This window comes from Lonchura striata, chromosome 14 (genome assembly GCF_050655825.1).
Source record: "Lonchura striata isolate lonStrDom1 chromosome 14, ASM5065582v1, whole genome shotgun sequence".
Classification (NCBI taxonomy): domain Eukaryota; kingdom Metazoa; phylum Chordata; class Aves; order Passeriformes; family Estrildidae; genus Lonchura; species Lonchura striata.
The window spans coordinates 10,461,393-10,472,432 of record NC_140716.1 but is presented as its reverse complement, the minus strand read 5'-3'; the positions used below and the strand labels follow the sequence as shown (position 1 = coordinate 10,472,432).

At 40.1% G+C, this 11,040-nt stretch overlaps 1 protein-coding gene across 2 annotated transcripts in view; it reads left to right on the top strand.

Annotated features, from left to right (window-relative positions):
* The first annotated feature begins 1,226 nt into the window (after positions 1–1,226).
* Positions 1,227–11,040, top strand: part of RMI2 (RecQ mediated genome instability 2) — a 72,633-nt gene continuing 62,819 nt past the window's right edge. The window contains exon 1 of one of the 2 annotated variants that reach the window (XM_085591746.1): positions 1,227–1,488. In XM_085591746.1, the coding sequence (XP_085447872.1) occupies positions 1,480–1,488 (9 nt within the window). In that variant the 5' untranslated portion in view covers positions 1,227–1,479. Of the gene's footprint in view, positions 1,489–6,326; positions 10,625–11,040 lie in introns of those variants that run through there. The other variant, XM_085591747.1, reaches the window with a different exon arrangement.

Sequence of the window (11,040 nt, the reverse complement as noted above, 5' to 3'; positions counted from 1 at the left end):
AGCATCAGTACATGTATGCATATGGACTCAGGAATATTCACTTTGTATCTCTGACTCCATGTTAGTTCAACAAGAAGTAAAGTGGAAAGCCAAGAGAGGAAGTGGAGCATTACCTGCTGCAGGTGTTTGGTACAGTCCACTGGCCTGGCTCTGGTTCTCACTGCAGAATGGAAACCTGCAGGACTGATCTGGGAGCCTGTTCTGCCTGCACAGCCACTCTGGAGTCTCTTTGGTTTCCCTTCTGCTATTCCAGCTCCTCTAGGATGTGGTTAATTCTCCAGTGTTGCACTGTGGCTACAGAGCAATTACTGGTTGTGTGAAACTGGAGAGAAATGGGTGGTTAAGTCTGCTTCAGATGTAATTAAGTCTGAAATGTCTCAGTGGTCGCATTAGAAACACTAATTTTAAGCTCTCTTATTGGTTGAGACCATAACTATTTGTTATATAAAGAGGCAAAGGATTTTTTTTTGTCCTTCAAATGATTTTCTGTGGGAACAGGAAAAAAACAGAGTTGAGTTCTTCAAAGCATCAAGACAATAATACCCACTACAGACTCCTTGGCCTGCCAAAATAAATTAGTTAAGAAACCTCAAACCATTTTTTTCAATGGAAAAAATATCTGATTATCCTTTTAAGTCCATCGGTGAAACAAGCCATGCCTGCAAACTCATCTTATGGGTAAATATTTCACTATCTGTGGTCCAGAGATGGAATTTTAATGTCAAGTTACTCATGGAAAAGCTTAAATTGCTTGCTGTCAGGACTGTATCATTCAAATATATTTTTCAATGCAGAAAATGGTCTAAGAAGTAATTTGCTACTGCCTTTATCCTGTAAGTTTCTATATCCTTGTTTATATCGATGCAATTAATTTTGGGTTGCATGTGTTGCAACCAGTTTGGATTAAATGAGATGGATTTGAAAATACAAAAACATAAAATATACTAGATTGGGGCGGGGGGGGGAGGGGGAGGTAGAATTGCTAATATGAAATTGTTGATAGGAGTATTTTTGTCATATTTGGTCCACTAGCAAGAACAAATTAAACAACAAACAAATTTAGGTTAAGTAGGTGAAACTGTGTCCAGAACTAAAATATCATAATTTTTGTGTTTTGAAGAAGGACCAGAGCAGAAGGAAGTCTGATTTATGTATTCCTGACCTTTGGACACAGTACTTATGTGTCAGGAATGGGAATGGTTCCTGGGAATGTTTGAGGATTCCTCAGTGTGGAAGCAGTCCAAGGACATCAGACTGCAGGAGACCTGCGGGTAAAGAGACCATTTCTGAGAAACAGAAACTGAGCTCCTCCCATCCACAGGCACAGCAGAACGAAAAATGAAACTACCACTGTCCCTTCAGGGATTGCAACAAAGATGGTACAGAGCAGCAGTTTGAGGTGTTACCCGAGTTGGAACTCAGATCCAGTTCAATTTTGACAGCTGGTTATTTAATTCATCCACCTTTGGCTCCCTGCTAATGCACCAGGTGAGGACCCTGAACACAGGAATCAACAATTGGTAAAAAAACCTGTCTGCAGACTGGGCTCTTGCATGCCCACCACTGAAATAGGTGAGGCTTTTCAAAGTTATCTCAGTTGAGAGCTGTGTTTTTTCTTAAACCACCTATGAAAAGGTATTAAAACATATATTTCTTTTTAAAGTGATGTTTGAATTCCCTACCATCTTGACAGAGGCCTTTTAACCTGAATGGGTTAGGCTGATGCAAATTTTGTCTGATGCAATTAAGTAGTCCAATTTCCCCTGCCTTGCAGCCTTTGCGTAAGTTACTTTCACTTTTATATGACTTTATATCCTGATGTGGTGATACCAAAATGTCCATTTAACACATGTTACGGAAGTAAGCCTAAGTATCATAAACAGAGTTGAGTTATTAATAGTCCATCTAAAAGAAAGACAGCCCTACAAAGGTATCTGTTAAGCCCAGGTCTTTAATGTTACCTTAGAGAGTTTAATCACTCAGGTGGTGGCAGCTTCTGTTTCCCTTCTCTGTCAAAATGGAATAAACTACTGAATATACTTCTAAGAAGACAGCACTACTAAAAAAGAGTGAGATAGCAAGTAAAATGAATGAGAAATAAGTGGAGAAAGGTGTAAGGGCACAAACAGCAAAAGTCAGGAACTGTGTCTACAAAGCTGTCCCTGGAGTGACTAATTTGCAGAGTGTTCTGCACACCTGTGCCATTGTTTTTCGTGTAGTTTCCCTGTGGATCCCTCACACAGTTCCTCAAACTTCTGACAAGTTTGGGTGACAGGACAGGGGTTGGGGCTTGCTTTGTTTTCCCCTCACCCTGTCTTCACAGGGTTAACTCGCTGAATTTGGCACAGTAGAAGCAAAGACTTCATGGAAGAAAGTTTAAGGAATGAGTGATTTTAATTAGGAACTAGATTGATTGCAAGGAAAATTATTTGGTTTTCTGGAAATTTTCCTACAAATGCCTGCCATCAGATGACTGAATGAGTATTCACTCAGCTAATAAGTCGAATTAAAGACATGTTTTCAATGTAGCATCCAGAAGCTGAGAGAAGAGCATTTTTAGCTATTTGAGAGGGTTTAGATAATAAATATCTGAGGAATCTAGCAGACAGATATATTAATACTCGTTCAGTATCGTCCCCCTTTCCACCAGCACTAAGCTTTTTTGGAAAGTAAAACAGCAAAGCAAAGGAAGCCAACTAAAGTGTGAAGCCAGAAGAACAACTGTTGAAGCTTTTTGTAAAACAGCCATTTGATATCTCTCACATCCCTGAGTTGTCCTCTGCAGCTTTTCTCACTGATCACCATCTTACTTTAGCTGTTTGGTCTTCTGTGGTCTCACTCCCGCACTCTGTTTAGCTAGTGCATTGACTTGGATTCACAGAAAGGATTTAATCCTAAAACCAAAAAGCACTTGAAGCATGTGGGCGCTATCATATGGGTACATATGACATTGTCTTGTGCCCCTTCCCCAGCCCGAGGCTGTTCTGCCTGCTTGGGTGGGACACTGCTAGTACAGCAGCTCCACTGGCCTGTGATGGTTTGGGGCCTTAGGCCTGCTCCAGGAAACAGCTCTGAGTACTCAGGTGTGAGGGGGTAGGATGCAATGGAGAAGAACAGAATTTTCATTTCTCTTTGATTTTTTGTAGGTGTGAATTGACAATGGTCTGGAGCAGTAATGCAGGAAAGGGAGAGGACAGAGTGAGGGAACTGTGGATTTCAGGGCAAACAAGGGAGGAAGCAGAACAGCAGGATTTAAAAAGGCAATATCTTATTGGTATATGCCAGCCGGGATGTGCAGATTAGTGTTGGAAGCATCCTCCTGTATGTCAGTGTGCCCAGAAACAAGAGGAACGGGTATTTATGCATGCCCAACACACACGGAGTGAACTCTCTCTGTTTGTTTTCTGGTCACTGAAGATAGGTCACAGCTTTCTTGGGAGAGTAACATACATGACATGGACAACTTTCATAACTGAAGGAAAAGGCTTAATAGCAGTGGGGATAGTTAAACATATTAAATTATCTTCTAGGAGTAGAGCTCATTCAACTTCTTACTCAGGAAAAGTTTGCTTATGCTGTTTGCTCAGGCAGGCACCCTCTGAGTGCAGAGTTTCAGCTGACCTGTGTAACCAACTACATGCCATTCTCTGACAGCACTTGTTCTTTATCAGCCCATTAAGTGTGGGCTTTTAAGTGTTCACTTTTTAGCCAGTGAAAACATTGGATATTTGGCAAAGCATTTATAATTAGTAAATGTTCTGGCAGAATAATGGAATCTGAGGTCTCAGAAATGATCAAGTGTGTCTGTTTCCAGCCAATAATCCCATGGAGACAACCAAATGGAAAGTGAAGAATACCAGATTGAAGGAGGTAGTGTGCAGTGTTTGGATTTAGTGCAGACTACCCAGACTCTTTCCAGAGTTTGATAGTGCCTGAAGACCTTGCAGAGAAGGGTGTTCTCTCTCCACTCCATCCCGTGCCTGTGTTAAACAGGCATTGCCAAACCCTCCTGCCTGTACCATTTGTTCCTTCCCAGCGCAGAAAGCTTTTTGTGTTTTGACAAGAGGTGTACTTAGGGAACAACTTTCATGATACTGAAATGGTTTGATATTGAGGACACAGTCACGTTGCTGGGAAGAGAGGCTGACAAAGCCTTGAGGTAAGCTTTCTCTAGGTGTGTCTGAGCAGATTTCTACTCAGCCTCCTCACTGTTTATAAAGTGGGAATCTCCTTCATTTATTTTGACTGAATATCTAGGATGTTAGTAGCCAGCCATCAGCCACTTTCCACTCTCAGGCAGGAACATCAAAACATGGTCACTTTCTGTCAACCATGTTTTTGTTTTCTTCTCTCTTGACATGCATTTGACAAGCATAATTTGGCACCTTCCATGTCTTGCAGCTTGTTTCCTAAGAACTGGCTTCCAAGCTTTTGATATTTTCTGGCTGAGTATTATCTTCCCATAGCAGAAATTCTTCTCCTTTCACGTCAGTGTCCATTTGGTATTGAGAGCCAACCTGTACAACTCAGATGAAAAGCTTTTCTGCACTCAAACTGGTGAGTCTGAAGATAAAATGTTCCAGTGGTTCAGTTTATTAATGCCAAGTGTGTTGGCAGTGAGATTCTTTTTATACTTTTTCTAGAAGGTTGCAAAGGACTGAGGTGAGGACTTTGTGAACTTGTTTACTAGGAAATAGTGCTCATGTGACTGTGGTGAGGGAAATAATCTGCCTGAACTCTAACTGGAAGAAATAAAGTTCCAAAATACTTAATTTCTTCTTTCTTTGCCAGACATTTTTGTTACAGAGCCACATGAGCTTTACTGCTGGCACAAGAGAGAGGTGAGAAGGAATGGGCACAGAACCACAGCATCCGCTCTGAAAGTCACTTAAAATTCCATGAAATCTTACTCAAAGCTCTCAGCATGTCCCAGGTCAAGTGCCAGGCATGTTTTATCTCTGAGCCTCAGTCTTTGCTGCTACTGCTCTCTGCTGCTGCCTTATCTCTGTAATAAAGCCTGTCATTCACTTTGTGACTGCATCTGTGTCCAGTTTAAAGGAAACCCTTCAGAAATATGATTTAGCCCTTGTCGGGACTTGGTATGTGCAGCAGTGCTGTGGGCTGTAGCTTCCTTGTGGTTTTATCTATTGTACAAATATTTGCGTAGAAAGGAACAGGATTACTTCTGTTCTTAGTCTAAAGTGCTGAATGAAAGGTGCTGAGCAGATCTGTGGGATTTGCACTGAGGGATCAAAACTGTATTTGCAAGCAGTCCTTAGTGGCATAATCACAGTATCCTTTCCATTTAAAATGAGGGCTTAGAACATATGAAATAGATTTCTTCTAAATGCCTAAAAGGGAGACTGAGAAAAGCAAAACATCTTATTTTTGAATCACTTTACCCAGCGTCAGAGCCAGCAGAATCTGTAGTCTTCTGCTCTTTCTGGTTTCTTTGGAGCATGAGAGATGGGTTGGGGAAGGAAGACACTGGCTCAGTAGATCCAGGGTTTGTGGTCCAGGGGCTGAGTTCCAAGTGCAAAAATCATCTGTTCTCAAATGCTCATTTCTATGCTAACATAAGAGATGTGACTGGGCTGTGCAGCTACATTGAGGCTTTTCCCTTTGTAGTTTGAACAGTGTCTCTGGGTGTGTTGGCCACAGAGTACAGGCCCAGGGCATTTGAAGTGTGCCATGCTGCCCGTACGTGGGCACTGGAGGTTGGCAGGTCATAACTAGTGTTTTGCAAAACTAAATGCAGGAGTGGCTATATGGGCACATCAGTAATGCATGTGCTACTGACTGGAGGCCAGGCTCTTACCACTGTGCCCATAAATCACACTTAGTCCTCTTGTTGTTCCAGTGGGGTGAAGCTCTTCCCCTGGTGAGTTCTTGGCCCCGTCCTAGGTATTAGAGCAACTTCCTACAGAGTTGTGATCTGTAGTGCTGTTTTATTTCCAGGACTCACGGCAGACTGGCATTGGCACAGGCAGTGGGAAGGCAGTGTTGGACAAGAAGAAACTGCAGGACATTTTAGCAGAGTAGATTCAGTACTGGCCCTTGGGCAGCCTCAGTACAAACCATATCCATGGAAATTTGCCAGGCTGACTTTGCTGCAGCTGAACTGATGTCAGCGTTGGAGGCTTTTTTGTCCAATCCTCTTTTCTTCCCTCAGCACCCAAGCAAGGCTGCTTCTATGCAGAAGTTTTTCCCAAAACTGAGGGGAGAATTGTTTTTCCAAGCGTTTTCTTCCTTACCCACTGATTAATTTAAGGTGTACCTTTGTGTCACCACTGAAGTGTTTTACAGCAGCTTTGGGATGGGAAACCATGTGAGCTCTTTTGCAGCTGTTCAGAGGCATGACAGTGTTCTAGTAAATGCCCAAAGTTGTGTTAGACCCTGAGATAAGGTAGCTCAGTGGAGTCAGATGACGTTTTATGAGACTGTCTCACTTTCAGCTTCTTGGATTTACTGCTTTTCCCTGATGCAGTGAATGCATCTGGGAAATTGAAATATAACTTTTATTCTCCAGTTTTGAAACAGAAGTAGTAATCTTAAATTTTTCACCTTAGTTTAAATAAATAAAAACTTGCTGTCATGAAATATAAAGATGGACCTCTTCTGAGTTCAGCATGCATATTGTATATTTTTTTTTTATTTCTTTTAAAGGTTAGAAATATTTATTGCTGTGGTATTTTCCAACTGGCTCAGAATTTAAACAAACTTTTGTAGCCTTTTAATTCACAACAGGAAATTTCTGAATAAACCTTGCTTTGTTTGAGGCCCATCTCCCACTCTTCCTTTTCCCTGCTTAAAGGTATAGCCTCATTCAGTCTCCTTGAGGGAATGGATGGAAATACTGATATCTTCATAGCTGTGGGAGAAGGGAAAAGGAGAACAGAGACAGAAGCAGGGACAACTTTATCAGGAGAAAGCAGTAGATAACCTTTGATATAAACAATGACATACAAATTACTGATAGGATATGGGGCACTTGCTTGCTTGAATAGGGACAACCTTGTGGAAAATGGTTGACGTAGGATGGATCACAGGAGATCAAGTGCTCCAGAGAAATAAATCCACTGGTGCCTAACTATTAATACTCCCCCCATGCTAGATTGACAGACACTATCAATAATTCAGAACTCTGTTATAATCCCACCTTTAGAACCAGATCTAAAGCCAGCATGCTGTCTGGAGAGCATTTAAGTCTTTGGCAATGAACCCTAAAGTGATCTCTGGAGTTAACAGAATCATCAGAGCCCAAAAATTGATTAGCAGAATCACATGTTTGTGAGAACAGTTTTGAATTTACGAACCCAAAATCTGCCGTAATCCTTTTTCTTATCCAGCTTGCTGGGGAGAGGGTATTTAAATGTCTTATGAAAATTAAAACCTCATCCTGTGAAAGAAAAAGATGGACATAAATTATGTAAGAATTCTGATTTTTCAAGTATAAGCCAGGAAAGACCAATTATGTGAATTATATTCTGAGACAAAGTAAGATGATATTACTACCTATCTCCATACTTTTTTGCCTTCTCAGTTTTAACATATTTTGGGACAAGGTTATATAATATCTGTATAACGTGTAACTGAAGGACAGTAGGGAAGTAGCTAGAGAACTTAACCTTATACTGTAATGAACTGTCAACAGCAAGCAAGAAAGTTAGTTGTGAATTTTCTGTGTATTCCTGTATTTTTTTTTCCTCTGCATTAATTTTTTGTTACCCTGCTAAAATAAGATACTACAAAATGAGGCAGTCTTTTAAAACTGTACAATTCTTCTGACAGTGATGCATTGGTATTTATGTAGGAACTATTTTACCACAAGTACATATGATGGGGAAGGAGGGATACATGTTATATTATTCCCTCATAGAAAAGAAAAATCAATCCATTCTCATAAATAATATACAAAATTCTCAGGCAGATCTAAATTGAATACACTTAAGATGTCACCAGGGTTTTAAACCTCACTGGCCAAAGAGCTGGCTAGGGAAGAGCTTTATTCAGTTCAATTACTAGCAAAATCTGGGTGGACCTGATTACCCTTACTGTCCATCACAGCCTCTGGAGAGAGGACAGCTCTTTTCCCTGGATAACTGAACAATCAGTGCAATTTGCTGCAGTGTTTTAAGGCTTGTAGCAAACTGGATTAGAATCAACCAATTGAAGACTTCAATCAATTGAAGCCTTCGTGGCTCAGAAGGAATAGGAGGCAGAAGAGGCACATTAACATGAACTATATTTTCTCGAAAATTCAAGACAAAAAAACAATGTGCTTTGAGAGAATTCTGCTATGTGCATCAGCAGCTGCTGAATTTAAAGCAAGGGAGATGTTCCACTGAAATTTCCTGGCTCTCCCATGGAACCATAATTCTGCCCCCACTGTCTTTCTACTCCAGCTGTTTTTCTATCCTAGTCATTATTTCTAAAGTAAGCTAACACTTCCCTCCTCAGTCTCCTCCCAAAAAACCAAAAGCAAACAAATCCCCCATCATATTCAAGAAGCAAGTACACTGCAGGTGGTTTAAATATTAAGTGTCCTCCTATTTAGAAATTAAAGCCTTTTCCTTATCTCTGGGCTGACAGATCTTTAACTAATGGACATTTTTTCCTATAATAGAAAGTTTCTAAAACCATTCAAAAAGACTTTGGCAACTATTTCTCAGGCAGTAATTGAATAAAGTCTCAAGATGCTTGATGCTGCCCCTCCTTTTTCTCCTGAGCTTTTGTAAGCATTGCTTTTTGCCTATAAATAACACTGAGATATCTGAAAAGGGAAACCTCTTTTGCGAGGAGATATTGTAATCTGGCTGCTACCCAGGTAAAGCCCTATTGGCTGTAAGTCAGTGCTGAGCTTCCCTAAGAACCATGTTAGTTTAGGCAAAAAACCAAACCAACAGCAAAAAAAAAAAAAAAAAAAAAAAAAAAAAAACCAACAAGATACAAAACAAAACAAAAAAAAACAACACCACACAAAACTTCACTGTATTTTGTTTGCTGTTTAAAGGGAAAGGAACAGAGAATTGTTTATCTTCCTGTATAAGCAGGCATGGACAGACTTTAATGCTGTAGCCATGCAGCCAAAAAGACTTCTCAATTCCTTTTATCCACTGTAAAGCTGAGGATGGTCCTTTCTGAGGTTTTTGTCAGTGCAGGGAGCTCCAAGGGCTGGGACTAAGAACTTCTCATCTGCAAGCCTAAGCCTGCCTCTTCCTTGGCTCAGTGCTTCAGCTGCACCACCACATTTAGAATGAGGAGCCCAGCAGGCCAGAGAGTTTTGTGATGATTACCTATGGGATATGTCTGTCATGCCATTGTAACTGTGCTCAAAAATAATACAGGAGAAAAGTCATGTGCCTATGTGCAAACTACAAAATGTTAACAAGTGTGTGTTGATGGTATGATTGAAAACATAGCTGGACAGCTCACTGCCACTAGTTATTTTTATTTGCCCATGCCTAGGAATCAAAATTGTGTAAAAGTCTATTCTGGCCAGCTAGGCATCCAAAAGACAATGCCTACTACCCACATACTTCCCACATCTTGTCCTGTTGATTCTTTTTGCATTTGTGCTATTTTTCTAAAACAGCCTGATCTAATTAGTATTACTTCATCATTTATTAGGATGTGATATTAGGGTCATAAAAATAGTCTTTTTAAAGACTCTTGAGTTCTGAAACTCCAAATTAGACTGAAATGGTCACAATAACCCCATGTAAATGGCCTCCTTACACCTTAAAATGTTAAAAGATGAAGTTAGCCAAAGTTAATTACAACTTTGTCAGATGGTTTTTTTTTCCCTCTTCTCTCTCTAAATATAATTCAATGGTATTAGTACTCAAACAGTCATAGTTTATATGTAAGTTATTGAGTTTGACACCTCTGACCTCTGCTTATTACATGGAAGCTTATCTTGGATTTTCAGTTACATATCACCATAGATATTCAAAGCTGGTTTTTCTGCTATTTGCAAGGAGCAAATAGGTCAAACCTATTCTCCAGTTTAGACAGGATTCCAGCCTGAAAAAAAACTTTGTAGTTTGGATATAGCCAAAATTTCCTTGTAACCTTAGATAATTGTTTCTATGCTTCTGGAAACAAAAGGAAACAAACTTGAAATGAAATGCTAAACATCAAGTTGGTAGTTAGGCTTTAATCATATTTGAGCATAGTCAAACAGCAGTTCTTGTTAGAACTTGAGCCCCTTGTTCTCTGCTCCATATTAAACTTCAGAAATCTGAAGCACAAATAACATGAAGCATGCACATGAAAATCAGGTCAGTATATACATATGATGAGTTATGGCCCAGGACTTTCAAAACCTTAACAAGCTCTGTAAAGCTAATTTCCAGATGCCCACTCCTATAGCTATCCAGAGCTGTATGAGCTGCCACCTCCTTTCTCCCAGATTTATCAACTTTGATCAGCTTTGAACTGTACCAAAGCCACTCATCGTTTGCCTATATCTTGAACACATCAGGAAGGTTTACCCCAGATTCTCTTACAATGTATTTTCCCACAGCACTTCTGGTTTGCAGCATGAGCAGAGCGGAAGGTTCAGAAGTCGGGTGACCTGGAAGAAGGAAATAATAGACTGATGGGAAGTGTGTGGAGAAAGGTAGGCTCATCCTCATAGTCAGAAAGTAATTCTATTTTAGGAGATGATTTGACTGTCACTTGGTGAGCCTTCAACATAAAAATACAGAGGTTTTCATTATTTCAAAATTGAATCATTGCTGCTTCTTCCTCTTTTCTGGTTAATATCACCAAAATTTCCTAGGAAATGTTTCACAAAGAAGGACTGTTTACTGTTTCTGCTCATTGTTTTCCTTCAATGAAATAAGCAATTAATTAGTTGCTCAACTAAACCATTTGGAACCATGAAATATCTGATTAATCAGAAGATGAAATTTACTCTTCTTAATTGCTGTTGAGTAATAAAATGTGACTGTTGAAGTCCTTGTAAGCAAATCCCACTCCAGGATAAGCAAATAGGGGAAGGCCAGGGAATTGCTGTCGGTTTAGGCTGTCTTT